The 16352-nt window shown below is 38.7% G+C and overlaps 1 protein-coding gene across 4 annotated transcripts in view; it reads right to left on the bottom strand.

Moving 5' to 3' along the window:
* Positions 1-1820: 1820 nt before the first annotated feature.
* The window catches only part of LOC129751103 (upstream-binding protein 1), a 36347-nt gene continuing 21815 nt past the window's right edge, over positions 1821-16352 (bottom strand). The window contains exons 1-10 of one of the 4 annotated variants that reach the window (XM_055746395.1): positions 14073-14724; positions 13944-14013; positions 13464-13873; positions 8720-8780; positions 8415-8661; positions 8069-8356; positions 7776-7948; positions 3741-4154; positions 3602-3676; positions 1821-3539 (exon numbers count right to left, since the gene is read on the bottom strand). In XM_055746395.1, the coding sequence (XP_055602370.1) occupies positions 3044-3539; positions 3602-3676; positions 3741-4154; positions 7776-7948; positions 8069-8356; positions 8415-8661; positions 8720-8780; positions 13464-13873; positions 13944-14013; positions 14073-14196 (2358 nt within the window). In that variant the 5' untranslated portion in view covers positions 14197-14724 and the 3' untranslated portion in view covers positions 1821-3043. Of the gene's footprint in view, positions 3540-3601; positions 3677-3740; positions 4155-7775; positions 7949-8068; positions 8357-8414; positions 8662-8719; positions 8781-13463; positions 13874-13943; positions 14014-14072; positions 14725-16352 lie in introns of those variants that run through there. The other 3 variants (XM_055746396.1, XM_055746393.1, XM_055746394.1) reach the window with 3 other exon arrangements.

Below are 16352 nucleotides of genomic sequence, written 5' to 3'. Positions count from 1 at the left end.
ATTTCCGGACCGTGAAAAAAAAACACCTGCGATGTCAATCGATCATCGCCTACTCATTCCATAATAAAAAATACAGGACAGCTCACGAAATATGTTTTTCTGTCGTTTCAAGTTTACAAAAAAAAACACTAGATTACAAATTTAACCGAAATAATCTGGCGGAATCTACAATCTCAAATCTACATCTAAATTTGAATCAGAATTTGAAATCTGAGTCTGAAATATGAAATCTGCAATCCGGAACTGAAATCTGCAACTTAAATCTGAATCTTCAATAGGGAGAACTTGTCTACTACCGGACACTAGAGGTTTTTTAGCATTAACTACAAAAATATATTTTTGTTATTATTAGTTCCTCTACTAATTTGAAGAGTATCAATATTATGATCAATATAATTTACAACATATTCATGTGGTAAGAGAAATCATTCAACATTTGTATACCACAGCTCTGATTTAATTTAAAATTTTATATAATGTAATCAAGTTATCTTTTAATCCCTTTAAAATGATGAAGGCATAATTTCTCACATCTTGCGCTAGTATTTTAAAGTTTTTGTTTTGAATTCAAAATTTAAAAAATCCACCAACAAATGTACAAATTTTAACGGTTTTTGATACCGTGAAAAACTTTATTCAGTATGACGGATTGGCATAATGATATCACCTACAAACATTTTACTGGTTCAATCATCCTGTACCAGCATTGATGGTGTAGAAATATTTTTCGAACAATCGCCAAACTTTTTTAAATACATATTTTTATAATCAGTTACCTGTTTGGGGTAAGATGCAACAAAACGCAAACCAAAGAGAAACCTTGTTAATCTCGTTTGCATATGCTGGAATATGATTGATTTGCATCACGCCGTTGTAAAAAATGAAATTTAATTTTATGATTTAAATCAGTAAAATTTTCTGTAATAATGGCACCGCTAAATGTATGCAGAATCATTATGTTTAGGAAAAATGTAAAAATTAGTTTCAACAGATCCAAATATTACTGCATTTGGTGTTTTTATGCATACAATGGTGATTTTTTTTTAGAAGCCATTGAAGCAGTTTTTTTGACAAATCAGTTTGTTTCTAAAAAAAAAAACTAGAGAAAAATTGTCTATGACCGGACAGCAAAATTTTAAGTATCTCAGAGGACCAAAATATTTTCGTTTTCGATCGAACTACCCGTTTGGGGGTTCTATACTGCCGTTCCAAGCAAAATGGTCCTATGTGAAAAAAACTGATCACAGTACAAATGCAAAATTTAAGCATCCTCTCCGTACTACTAGGCAAAAGCTTTTGATACCTTTACAGATTAGATTACCATATTTCAAACACCATATGAGGCTGCTATTTACTTTAATTTAACACCATGTTCAGGCTAAAATTAGCCAGAATGGGAAATTGGGTTTCCAATTGTACACGGATGAGTAATATACGGTTAGAAAGACCTTAACGAAACAAGAAAAAATTACTATGGGGTCAAAAAATCTACCGTGGAAGAGAAAAGAAATGGATTGAAGAAGTTGTGTTATTCTGAAGAAAATAGTTGCACGAATGTTCAGCTAGCGTTTTTCCAACTCTTTCATTCGAAATATTACAACTTCTTACATCCATAACTTTTTTCTCCCACGATAGTTTTTTTGACCCCAAAATGATTTTCGAACCGTGTATTGTACACCCGTGTACACGAGAAAACCAAGTTTCATATAGTTTTGCCTAGTCTCCTTTTAAATCACTTGGCGCTTTTCCTCAAAGCTGCAGAAAAAAAGTTTGAATTACAATTCTTTCGAAGTAAGAAATTCAAAAACACAAGAAAAAAATTCGGTTTCCCTTTTTTGTTTTATTACGTAATAACATGTTTATATTCTACTCTTCTGTTTATAAAACATCCTAATACAAACTTGCAAAAATATCGTGCGTTCTAGTATCACGTGTAGTACCATATTTCATTTTTTCATCACCGGTTTGCATTTTTTTTATTCGTTAAAAAAACTCGTTAAGGCCACTATTTTTGATAACATCGTGATGCTTGTGTGTTTTTTTTCTTTTCTGAGTTAGTTCGATCAGGATCAAATCATAAGGCACGCCTGTGTATGTTTCACTCATTTAAAAATGTTTTCTTTTATTTTATTTTTTTTTTCTCTGAAAAAGTTCGCTATAAGTTTGTACTTGTGGAAATCTCTCTATTGTTAACATAAGTTTATCTTTAATACACGTGTACGTGGTTTAAAAGTGATAAAAAATATTTACGTCCTCTACTTGCACGGATAAATGCCACCCTTTTTTCTTGTTTGCACCCTGATTGATTACTGATCACGAGACAGGTCGCACTGATTTGAAGCTGTTTAGGTCACTCGTTTGTTGATTGTAAAATAGTTGATTCTATGATTTATAAATTAAAAAGTAAGATTTCCTAAACAGAAGGATGAAATTTTCGAACACAAATTTATTATTCATTTGTAATATTATGGAGTAAGTAGAAGTAATGTTTCAATCTTCTAAGTAAGCCGAAATTAGATAGAAGAATAATTTCTTATTGATGCGCATTGTTGGGCCTTGTTGGTTTTAACGTCGTCAAATTATTACAAGTTCGAGAAAAAAATGGCTTTGAACACTGACATAAAGGCAATTATGAGCAAGATCAATCTGAATTGAAAATAAGTCATCTATACACTGCGCAAATCTTCAAATTGAGTTTTGTCACTGAGTATTTTAATCTTTCGTAGATAATGAAAATTTATACAATATATCAATGGTAAAGTAAGGCAAATGTGGCTATAGATTCCGCTCTAGCTCAACTATGAGTAAATGAGTTAATTTAAACTCACCGTAAGCCTGTATTCTTAAGACAAGAGAGTTTGATAAGTTTGAAACATTACTTCAAAATTATCAAAAAAAACAAAGAAAAACGATTGAAATCATAAATTTAAACAGTGTAATTTCAACAAACAATTAAACAATACAGTTTGAATGTTATCTGCAAGAGAGTACGGATGAGCATTACTAGGGATACCGTAGTAAACATCAACGCAAGCTTGCAAGCCTAGTTCATATCGTTGTCTCCCGCGTTTCCGGGATTGGTCACACTGCCAGAGGCCGCAACCGCCTTCATGAGAACGTTTCCGCTCGGTTTTATCTCAAGCTGGAACAAACTTTCGTCCTTGATGTTGTTCAGAACGTCCTCGGTCAGCAAAACGTGAACCCCATTGGGTCCGTTGACCAGCAGGTTGAATCTCGGTGCAGCGGAAGATGACGAAATCGGTGACGAGGGCGATGGAAGTGACGTGTGGACATCGCTTGTGGTCACATTCTGATATTTACTTCCGCTGGATCCCAGCCCATTGATGGTAGCTTTGAGTGATCGCTGAACCCAAGGGTTTCCGATGTCGGACGAGTTGAGGCCTTGCAAGGCATCCACGAAACCGGGAATTCTTTGCAAACTTTGCGTCAGCTCCGATATGGTGTTGGCATGCAAATATATAGCGTGATAAAGATTGCCCTCGTAGCACACGTAAATGGTCAGACGAGGTGTTATGGCCCTAGAAAACAGGAAAGTGTTAGTTGAGTATTCCGTAATTCAGGCGAAATCATAATTTCTTACTTTGAATGAAGTATGTTGAACATGCGAATGCCGTCTGCTAATCCACAAATCTTGCACAAGTCATCTTTGGACATTCTGTAAAAAAAAACGTCAAAATCAATAAAAACAATCGAAACTTCAAACCTTCTTCAGCCCATACCTCAAAAGATCCGAACCCGAAAACTGAGAAAACGTTTTCGAGTACGCACTCAGTCGATGGTAGTTGAGCCACTGCGTCAGGGTGGCCGGTCCCGAGTCCTTCGTGATCGTGGGCACGTAGTCGTCCATCTCGACGCTTCCCTGTGTCGGCGAAAGGACGTTCTGATCCATCAGCTTGCTGTTATTGGTATTGGTGCAGAGCCCGTTGGTCGAGGACACGTTGCTATTGCCGATCGGGTTGCTGCTGGCGGCAACCGCCACCGCAGCGGCCATGGCTGCCGTCTTACTGGCCGCATTTACCACCGCAGCCGAAGGTGACCCCCCGTTGCAGAATGAGGTCATAATGTTTTCAAATTTATTCATGTGAACCGGTGAAGCGGGTGACCCTAGAAGCGGCGAAATGTTCCGCTTGATGCTGTGAAGACAGAGTGAACTTGTTATTTTTTTCCAAACAACTTGTTTTTAACATATTTTTGGTAATTTCGCTTGATTAGGGGGTAGAGTGACTTGACGTCGCCGGCGGGCGAGTCTCTTGAGTGAGGAGAGGGTTTCGATCAAACACAAGCAAAACGAAAACCAAGAGGGGTAAATACGATCTCTCAAATTTCAGAGTCAGCCATGTTGATTACTCCGTTGCGTTTATTTACTTTTAGTCCATAGAACAGTTGAGACCTAAGCCTGCCTTTTCATTTTAGGACACTGCTAATTCGTAAACAAAGATAACGAACATCGCCCCAATTCACCGCGCTCTCAATGCCTTCTTACTGTAAAAGTCAGACAACCTAGTAATTTAATGACCTTGGCGAAAACCTCAAGTCGTTAGAGCACCTGTATCCGTGGTCCAAACAGCCGGTTTAGACCCAAATTCCGACCCGAGCAACCGCATTGGTGATCCATATACCAGTTTCAACTCAACTTTTTTTAGAGCTGGTATAAATCTTGTTATTCTATTTCTAACCATCAAACGAACAAGTCGTTCTTATTATGAAAGGTTATGGGCCTAGGTTACATTTAGAAGATTTTGTCCTCAAAATATGGCTTCTCAAGGAATTTCAAACCTTACGGGCATAGAGCGACTTCAAGACAGAGTGAATTGGGCAACATGGAAATTTGCCGTACAAACCTACCTCGAACTTGAAGAACTCTGGGATGCAGTTAAGCCGAAGGTGAAACCGGATGGTTCTGATGTAGCAGTTGATTCAGTCAAGAACCGCAAAGTTTGGGCAAATATTGTCCTCTCGCTAGAACAGATAAATTACGTCCACGTCCAGAATGCTTCAACGACCAAAGAAGTTTGGGCGAATTTGGAAAAGGCGTTCGATGACACCGGATTGGCACGGCGTATTGGTTTACTAATCAAGACGGATTTTGCGAGCCAGCATAAGTCAACACAATTATATTGACAGCCCATCAGCTAAATGGAATCAATTTCTGAAGAATGGATTGGTGCGCTGCTGTTATGTAGTCTACCGAGGAATACAGGCCGATGATCATGGCCTTGCGGAATTCTGGCGTTGCAATCACAGGAAAGGCCATCAAATCGAAACTGTTGCAGGAAATCCAAGTACCAACAGCGACATCCGCTGTTACTGGTAAAAAGTAAAAAAGGACACGTCAGACAGCACAAATTTATCATCAAGAGCACAAAAATGGAGAAAATGTGGTCAATATGGCCATATCGCCAAGGAATGCTGAAGCATGGGACATATACACAAAACTGCAGTTGAGAAATTATCCAATGGCTTGGCAACAAGTGTTAACTTGTACAACAATATCTGGTGCGATTGTGCAGTCTACGCAATGGGCAAACATAGCAGGCCCCAATTTCCAAACCAAGGTTCAAGAGTTGAAGTCGTTCATTCAAATGGCTGTGGTCCTGTGAAAGTAACGTCCATAGGAGGCTGCAGCTACTACGTTACGCCAAATATCCATCTATTTTCTTCGAACGAAATCCCACGACGAGGTATTCAAGACTTTCAAAACTTTCCATTCGATGTCCGAAAAGCAAACTGGAAAAAAGTGAAGATTCTTAGAACGGACAGCGATCGTGAGTATATGAACGAAGGGTTTTTCGACTACTTAGCTAGGTGTGACATTCGACTTCAAACTACCGACGATTACAAGCAGCAAAAGAATGGGTTGACTGAGAGAAACAACAGAACCATCGTTAAACGCGTCAGGTGTTAGTTGTTTGAAGGTAACCTGGATAGCGGTTTACCTCATTAACTTATCACCAACCCGTGGTTACGAATTAACTTCGGAGGAATGCTGGTTTGATCGAAAGCCGAATCGCGGAAATACAAGAGACACCACAAAACTATACCCGTTTCCGATGACCCTTTTACCCAGCTGGCTCGTGACGATGCCGATCGCTGGGAAACAGCTATGCAGGAGGAGTACGATGCTCTAGTAAGCAACGGAACTTGGACCATGGCGGAACTTCCGAAGAATCGAAAGGCAATTCCATGTTAGTAGGTTTTCAAAACGAAGCTCGACTCGACGATGGCAACGTGGACCGGTACAAGGCAAGTCTGGTGATCAAAGGATTTTCGCAATGAAACGTGTTCAGTCGTGGCACGTCACAGTTCGCTGTGATGGCCGTCAAGCACGGATTGCAGATTCAGCAAATGCTGCATTTCTGCAAGCTCTCTTCGAGTACCAGATCAAATCGCTTGTTTGTTGTCTGAAAAAGGCCCTGTACGGGTTGAAGCAGTCAAGTCGGGTCTGGAACCGCAAATTGGACATCATGCTCAAGAAGTTCGGGATATTCCAGGCCAAATTCGATTCCTGTGTTTACTACCGCATCCAAAATGGAAACATTTTGTTTGTGGCGGTATATGTACAAGACTTGATGCTGTTCTCGAATGATGCTGTGTGGATGAACAAGATGAAGTCTTTCCTCAGCGATCACTCCCGCATGAAAGACTTGGGTATAGTCAATCACGGTCTTGGAATCCGGATCCAGTACAACGTTGGAACCAAGAAAGCTAAGTAGAAGCGATGCTGAAACGATTCAATATGGCGAGTTGCAATCCGGCGAAGGTTCCCATTTGAGAAAGACTGACCAAGGCGATGGCACCGAAGACTGACGATGAGGCGAGGAAGATGGCCGAAATACCGTTTCAGGAAGCTGTAGGCAGTTTAATGCCTACTTGGTCCAATGTACACGACCGGACATCTTATTCGCGATCAATCAATTGAGCAGATTTAATTCCAACCCTGGAATTCAACACTGGAACGTAGTCTAGCATCTTTTCCGTTATCTTCGAGGAACATCAAAAATGAAAATACGATACCGAAAAGATGGCAGACCCGAGCTTACTGGTTACAGCGATGCAGATTGGCGGCTGATCAAGATGACAGGAAATCGACAGGTGGATACATATTCACTATGCAAGGTGGTCCTATCTCATGGGCTGTACAGCCAAACGACAATAGCACTTTCAACCTGGTGGAAAGGTCTTACTGGTCAATTCGAAGTAAGTGGTCCCCTGGTTATTTGGAGGGCCTCATAAGTAAGATCAAAATAATAAAAATTATATTTATTCAATTTAGTGATAAAAAGTCAACTTTTGCTTCGATTAAAGTCGTTTTACCATCTTTATGGCATTCGCGACTTTATATTAACGATACAGTTGGAGAGCAGTTATTGAAAACTGTGTTCGATGTTTGCTCTTGAGCTTGAACTACGGCTCAGGAGGCTGACTTGCCAATTGAACTTAAAAGCCCATTTTTTAAAGTTGATTAATGGATTTTTATAGAAATTTTCCGAATTTGCATAGAATTTTGTACGTTGCAAAACTCGTTTTTTTCAACATTTCATTTACTGAACTTGATCAGAATCATGAATATTAAATAAAATGTTTTGAAATCTCCCAGAAAAAAAAATCAAACCGTCATTTTTCCAATACTGCTTAGTTGGCATTCTTGAGTTCAAGACCAGATAGGAGTTAAACTATTCCTCGCGAACGGATAGAAGCGAACTGTACTAGTCACTCTTCCTACCCCCTTTTTTAAAATAAATCTGTTTACTCACTGTTCAGGGCTGTAACTTCCAACCAGTGGAGTCAGCATAGATTCCGTTGTAATATCCGTCAGGATCGTACAGTCACAGCTACGCTGATACTTGTCCTGCTCGGCAGGTGGCCGCTTAAGAACCTTCTCCCGATCCTGCTTGTGCTTCCGGTCGGCTCCCTTCAGTTTGAACACCTTCGAAAGTTACGTGAGAGAGAAAAGAGCGAGAATCTTGGTGTAAGCAACGAAGAATTTGAGGTTCTCTGGATGTGGTTTGTGGAGGCGGAATGGTTTCATCATAAAAATTTAATTAACCTTAATTTGACAGGCAGCCGCGTGCAGAGGCCGTGCTGTGCCCTCGATCGGGGTCGGATTGTTGCCGGTGTCGTTCAGCGTACTGTCCAAATAGGTTTCCACCTGAATGCGGAACGGAACTCCCTTTTCACCGCCATGTTTCTTTGGCGTGAACTCAGTCGAAATGCAGTTAATCTTGACGTAAACCCCAACCTCCTTCATTGGATCCCAATAAATCTCCATCGTGTTCAGAAGACTGCTGCTGTTCGGTTGCACCTGAATCAATCCGTAAGAAAGTGGAATATCGACCTGAAAGAAACGTTAACGTCGGTCAATACTTATATTTTAGTTAAAATAAAAAACTCACATCTAAAATACGTTCGCCTGGGCGTGATGCTTGCCACAGCTGCATCTGCTCGCGCTCCATGTACTGCAGTCGCCGCTCGTGGAAACAGATCTTGAGGACGCTTTTCAGTATTTTCCCCCGGAACGGCGATAGATCCCCCAACTTTTTCAGCTTGATTTCGTAACTCTGACCCTGGTTAAGGTATGTTAGAGATTCTTCGTTGTTTTTGGTAGCGATCGATGTCGCTGCGGCGAGAACGTATTGAAATCTGCGGATAGAATTCATGTTAAGAGGATAAAGCGACCTTCATGGAGCTTTGAACTAACCTGTTATCATCGTGAACTATGTCGGAGCGTTGTATGCTTTCACTAAGCTGATTGATGTTGCCTGAAAGAACAAAAGAAACGTTGAAAATTGTGTTTATTGTACGATGCACATGACTAAATGTTTCGTTCGTTTTTACGAAAAATTGTTTTAAAGGTAAAATACATTGCAAATATTGCAAACTGTTCCTCTCTGTGATGTTTTTTTTTTTTTTATTTGAATCTGCCCCGAACTTCAAATCCTCGGCTTAGTGGTCTCATGTCGCAGTACAGAACCATAAAGTCAGCGGCGCGAAGAAAATTTGACGTTCATAACACATAAAGGACCACAAAGAAATCTAAGCCGGGATGTTTCCCGGTGAGGTTTCCAAAACCATCAAATTTATTGTCGTTGAGGAACTAAAATTGTTGAGTTTAATTTGTTGAATGATGTTTAATTATTAGCAATAAATATTCATAACATTTGAGTTATGATTCTTGGAGTAGAGCATTCGCGGCATGCGAACAAACGAGATATCTCGTATTTGGTCAGCAAGTGTTAAGCGACCAAAATGTTTAAAGGATGGATGGATTTTTTTCCAACTTTTTTTAACCAAAACATGCAATCCTCCAGGGAAACCATTCCTCCTTTTACATTTAAACTGGTGAGGTTTTCAAAAAAATGCCCTCGGTAAGAAAAACAAAAATATTTCAGCTTTCGTTGAGCGAGTTGTCGTTATTTAATTATGTCCTTTAAATTGTTGCCATAATTGCTAAGCTTTCTTACATATTAAAAGATTGAGACCGCCAATTTACGTTATGCTACTAAAGTCTGTTTCACATAGAATCTGGTCGCATCTTTTCATTTACTGCAGCGCCCCTAGTTGTCACACCACGAATCTATTACCAGTGTTTTGATTCGGATGGTTTGTTTACTTAGTGGTGAAAATTTCATCAAGATTGAAGCAGTCAGAGAGAAAATGCAAATGCAAATGTGCAGACACTCACGTAGAGAAACCGACGTGGTCAGGAGTAAAGATCGCGAAATTCCTGAAATATCCTAAATCGACTGTAAATTCGGTGCTGCAACGTTACCGGGAGACCCTTACGATAGATCGAGCAAATCAAACCAGGCGTAAAAGTGGAACATATGACCGGAAGCTGCGAGCAAAGGTAATTCGATCAGTTCACAATAATCCTGGAATCTCCTTGCGTGATTTGGCGAAAAAATTCAAGACGAACCACAGTACAGCTCGACGAATTTGTTTGCGAGAAGGCTTGCGGTCGTATCATGCAAGCAAACACACCAACAGGACGCTAAAACAAAACCTGGTTGCCAAAACCAGGGCAAGGAAGTTGTACGAGAAAGTGTTGACCAAGTACAACGGATGCATTTTGATGGACGACGAAACTTACGCCAAAATGGGTTTTGACCCGGTAACCAATTTTACCTTGCGAAGCGTAAAGGGAATGTTGCGAGTAGATTCAAGTTTGTTTTCACAGAAAAATTTGCTCGTAAGTTGATGATTTGGCAAGGGATCTGTAATTGTGGGAAGAAGACTAAGATTTTCATCACTGGGGACACAATTAATGGAAATGTTTACAAAGAAGAATGTCTCCAGAAGAGGGTTTTGCCATTCATTCGGTCCCACAAAGGTGCCACTACAGCCGGGATGTCGTTAAGTGGTGGTATAAGGAGAACAAGAACGATTTTGTTGAAAAAAGTATCAATCCACCCAACTGTCCGGATTTTCGTCCCATCGAGATATATTGGGCAATAGTTAAGGGCAAACTGAAGAAATGTGGCAGAACCATGAAAAAACCCGCTCAAATGGAAAAATGGTGGAACAAGATGGCGAGTGAGGTTACCAGCAGTATTGTGCAGAAAATGATGGGTGGTATCACAAAAAAAGTTCGAAAACTCATCCGAAAAGCTGACGAATGATTTTTATGTATTTTTTTCCTTAAAGTGCAATAAAAACCCTACAAAATGACATTTTCACTTTTGTTGTACGTTATTCTACGTGATTCTATGTGAAACAGACTTTACACTGACAGGACACCCTATTTCGCTAAGCTTACCAGCAGTACGAAATGTCACAGAACCAAAAACCAGCAATGAACAGGTTTTGGGATTTATTCGATCTGGAAAATTGTTAAGTATTACTACTGATACTGATATTTTTTAGGAAAAAGTAAAAGTTAACTATCAAATGGAAGGTCTTGTCTTGATCATTCGTTGTCTATCAATGAAAATATTTAATCAGTTACCATCAAGTCACCATTCATCGCCCAGACACCATTTACCGCCCAAAATCACCCTTTTGTGTGTATTTCGAAAAAACTGGAATTTTTTCTCCAAAAATAAGACCTGTGTTCTGTGTCGGCATCATTGTTCGACCATTTCACTGAAAAAACATCACTTAATTATGCTAACTATAGCCAGAAATAAAATATTTGGTTTTTCGTTTCCGGTCAAATTATTGAATTCGACGCCTGTTAGCGAACTAAGCATAACTGTGATCCTAGGGAAAAAAGGGGTTTTTAGGTACTAAATAGTACCTATTTGTCCTACAATCGACTTGAAACGATAGTTTTATTTTTGTAGAATAGATTTGCATCGGAAAATTTTCGATTTTTTCAATAGTTGTTGTTTTTTGAAGCGTTTAGTGATGGGCGGTAATTGGTGTATAAAAAAAAGTGTGGGTTCCTAATTACCGGTCACGCACAATTTCTTTGTTTTTAACGCATGTATTGTGTCAAAAGTGTAGATTGTAAGAAGCATTTAGTTTGATTACGTTAGAAAATGATGTTTTATCGCTGAAAGTAACCGATTACTTGAGGCTGTTTGCCGGGAATCATCATTTTGTCAGTCAACGCACTTTGTTAAAATTTGTACAAAATTTGCGGGAAAGATTTCACAAAATGTATTCTCTCAAGATCCAAAATATGGTTTTGACAGCTCGTTACATGGACAATATTTAAAAAAACAGTTTCCGTGTTGTTAGATAGTTTTTCCTTAAGAAAACATTATCGATACCCGGAAAAGTCGAGTGGGCGGTAATAGGGCCAGTTGAACATCTCAACGTTTAGTTAATTATTTTTGAAAGCGTACATTTTTCGCATTCCACTAAATTTTTTATTTAAAGTAGAGCAGTTTTGAGATGTATTGGAAAAGAAAGCGAATAAAAATCTGCCGTCGTTTTTTTATTACACATGTTTGAAGTTGAAAAACCGCTTAACTGGGCGGTAGATGGTGACATGATGGTATTAATGTATGATCGTACAAAAAGTCGCAAAATCGGAGAAATTGATTACATAATTGAAAATCAAGGCAGGCGATGGATCGGGTTTCATTTTCGATATGAAATTAAATGTACGATGCTATTGTAAGAAAGAGCAGTCTTGTAGTCTGATGTCAAAGGCCAGGAACCAGTTTACTTCAATACGGTCGATTTCCCGGAAGAATCTTCATTGGAAAAACGGAGGCACGCAGCTAAGTTTTCTTTAATTTTCAAGTTATTCCTAGAAGTTAATCATTCAGGTAACAATCAGAAAATCGACACAAACATTATCGAATTGCGGTACAAAAACAATTTTGCGTCGTTTGATCGGTAATAACGTTATCATTAGGTTCCATATTGAGCAATTTACAATTTAATTACGATGTTCCTGGTTCAATCCTTCTCCAAACGATTTTAAATTTAAATAAAATAAAGTTTTATGTCAGTTTTAAAACGAAATATGCAATCAATCAACGCATTTATTTCAGAAAATTAAAAATATGGCAAAACATGAATTTTGCTTGAACTATAAAAAGTAAAATTCTACAGTATAAAAATATGTTGAAATAAAGGAACTCAACAAAAGTTAGTCTTTGACCCGAATGACAATTGTTAAAGGGTCTTTAATAAATATTAATAATAATAATAATAACAAAAGTTAGTCAATAAATGTTGAAAAATTCAATGTGAAGGGTAAATGGTAGAAAAAATGTACCAATTGCATTCATTTTTTTGACTTTGCAATATCTTTCATCTGATTCTTTAAGAATTTGGGTAACTACTTTAACACTTTACATGATAGAATAATCGTACAAAAATTTTGCATCTTTTGAGATTCAAAAGTAAACAAACAGGAGAGTTTGATACTACAAGTATTTTTTTCTTTTTAACATCATTACGCTAGACAAAAGTGTATCCCGATCGACTCCTTCCCCCATTCCACCTCAACCAATCTATTTGCTAGGATGCAGAGGTAACCTCGGTCTTAAAGCACAACATTATGCATTTCGGGTTGAATGACACCAGATGGATGTGAGCAGTCAATCAAGCTAAGCTAAGCTAAATCGGAGAAATTGGTGACATAACTGGTTCTCTCGAAAACTGACAGCATTCGTCAGTATCTTTATGAACTTTATTACCTGTTCAAGTACAGAAACATATCTTCATTTCTCAAATATAAAACATTTAAGCCTCAAGATATGATTTTCGTTAGAGTGGGTTTCATTCGTTGAGGATTGTTTTGCCTGCCTTTACAGAGTGTGTCACACTACTCACCTCAAATCGCTCCTTAAAAAACCTTGACAATAACAAGAAACAGTTTTTAATGGCAGCAATAATACCCCATCCGCCAGAGCTTAATGATGATAAGCAACCGCGAGCTGGTTCTTCTTACTAACTACTGGTTCAACTTGATCAATGTTCAAGGAAACGGTGATGAGTGCATCACACTTGCAAGGATTCTCGGGTTGATTGTGCATACTGACCTGTACTATCGTAGCGACTGGCATGCATAAAACTTTGCAAACCGCCTACGTTATTCATGGCGCTTGGAGCCATCGAACCACCACCTAGCGAGTGATCATTGCCAACCGAAGACTGTTGCTGTTGCTGCTGGACACCTCCGCCTCCTCCGTTAGATGTCGTTCCGTTGACGTTATTATTTCCCAAAGATTGCTGTTGCTGAGTGCTGGGGGAGCCGTGATGCTGTTGCTCCTGATTTTGTACCTGGTGATGATGATGGTGGTGATGGTGATGTTGTTGTGAATGTTGCTGTTGTTGAAGCGAACCTGATCCATTCGCGGTTTTCACGCTCTTGATCACTTCATGGCCAAGTTTTTGCGGCGGGGATGGTAGTTCTTGCTTAAATACCGGAAAATTGAGCAAAGAATCGCTGCTGGACAAGGATGCATCGTGTTAAGAAATATATTGGACTACAATATTAATATGTTAATATCTCAACCAACCTGATGTATCCATTGCTAGATAATTCGTTGCTCAAGTCGAGGTCCAGTTCCTCGGGCCAGCGCATGGTACCTGTAAAAAGTTGAATTGGTTAGTTTGTTTTTCAAAATTGGTTTTGCTTAGTTAATCACTTAAGTCGTTACTGCTGTTGTTGTTATTATTGATGTTGCTATTGGTCTGACCCTGATTGATGTACTTGAGTTTTTTCCTCAAAAAATCTTTCTCCATGTCTTCATCACAGAAAGTTCCACTCATTTCTTTAGAACCGGCTCTCTGGTCGGAATGTACTCGAACTCGATGCTAATAGAATAGCAGTTATTATCACAGCTCTGTGGCGGCCCTTTCTATGTATTTAGTTGCGTGGGCATCGCTAAAAGGTGACGATTAAATCGTCAAATAGAATCAACCTAAACTTGCTTTTCGCAGCGTAAACAATCTACAAAACTGGACTTGCTGCATTAACGTTGAAAGTTATTTGAGTAAACAGGTTTCCGACTGAGCCCGCGTTATATGATAATGGTGACCGAGTCAAAATGATTGTGCAGAGGAATTTCTTTGTATGAATCCCGAATTGATACGCTCTGTGTCACTAAATATATGTATATCCCCGCAGCGAACTGCACGTGGCTCGGATGCCTATTTCTCACTAAACACGAATTCGATGAGGCAGTAGTGAAACAGAATCCGTACTCTGTACTGATCCCTACATCTTCACCCCGTTTTGTTGCTGGTAATAATTAAACAAACAGCACAATCAGCATCGTTACCAGTATGAATTTTCGAAAAGCGAATCACAAATACGATTCCGTATCGCCTCGCCAACAAATGAAACGGGCTACAGCTATGCTGCCAACCAACGGACGATGGAGTCATCCTTGTTCACAGCTCTCTGGACCAGAAAAAGCCCAACGCAGTCGAGAGGGTGACTTGTTTGTGTAGCCAGTTATCACAGAAATTTACACGTTATCAATGTAATTATTAAATAAATCAAAAACACTTTGCCCATACTGCTAGACTCGCTAGTACATCCATACACCATCACCAACCAACATTATCGCCTTTTGCCGCCGAAGCTCACTGGTGTGTTTGGGAAACCTTTCGCTGATCGTACGTAAGCGGCCAGGCCAAAATGCTTCTGTTGTTGCATGTGGTGGTTGTTATTTATTTTTCCGGAATTTCATTGTAGTCACATCGGAGTAGCAACAGCGCAGTCCTCTATCTAGGCGTTTGCTTGCACCATCATCACCAGCTCATCTGATATTCAAATGGCTGGATTAAAATCGGATGGGTTGGAGATTTTTTTAAGGCGAGCAGGTTGATCTCCATTGGTAATTAATATTCAATTACAATTCCTGGATGAGTGATTATTTTTTGGAATTCAATTTAAAAAAACCGAGCTGTATCTTTACAATACAGCAGAATCATAAAAAAAATTAGTTGAATCAAAGCAATCAAAAGATTCCTTTTAATTCAACCACGGTAAATGAAAAGTTCATATACCGGTATTTCGATAGCAACTTACTACCTTCTTCAGTGCGCGTTTTCGACTGAAGAAGGTAGTAAGTTGCTATCGAAATACCGGTATATGAACTTTTCATTTACCGTGGTTGAATTAAAAGGAATCTTTCGATTGCTTTGATTCAGTTGAATCATTCAACCAAGTAGGCTTACAATACAACATTAGTTGTATTGTGTTGAAATATAGGTAATAGTTCTAATATATATTTAACAGTTTAGTTGAAGGCCCATGGTTAACGGTTCAGAAAGCAAGCTTTTTAACGACTAAGCTACAGTATTAGTCTGTGGCTATTGTCTAGCAGAAACGGTTAATTGATAATGTTAACCAGTCGCGTTCAATCTCGAATGAGTAATTGAAAATTTATCTCAATAGTTTACAGCTTCTTCGTACCAAGACATTTATAAGAATAATTTTAATTAAAGAAATACGAAATTATGTACTTGTACTGTAGCTGTCAACAGTGAGCGAAATAAGAATAGCACCACCCTATTTTTTCGATGTAAAATGTTCTACGGTTTTAACGTTAATCAAGCATACAATTTTTTTTTTCGGTGCAACAGTTTTTTGCCAAGGCATTAAAATATGAAAAAGGGTGTGAAATAAGAATAGTACCACTTATGAGTTTTTTGAATATCCATGTTTATTTTGTTTATTTTTCATTTTTTGAGCTGAAAAGTGTTGAACCTTAAGTGTTTTTAGCAAAGTTTTTGAAAAACTTCTAATGAATAGAATTGAAATTTTTTTAAATCAGGAAAATATACTGTACAAATTGCAGTACGGTTTCAGACCTGGATCGAGTACGCTAATTGCTATCACAGAGTTAGTTGATTCTATTATTTAAAAAATTGATTCAAAGAATATCGTTGGTGCTTTGTTCTTGGATCTTAAAAAA

This window comes from Uranotaenia lowii, chromosome 3 (genome assembly GCF_029784155.1).
Source record: "Uranotaenia lowii strain MFRU-FL chromosome 3, ASM2978415v1, whole genome shotgun sequence".
Lineage (NCBI taxonomy): Eukaryota > Metazoa > Arthropoda > Insecta > Diptera > Culicidae > Uranotaenia > Uranotaenia lowii.
Note: the sequence above shows the minus strand (reverse complement) of the source record. Positions and strands in the feature narration are given on the sequence as shown.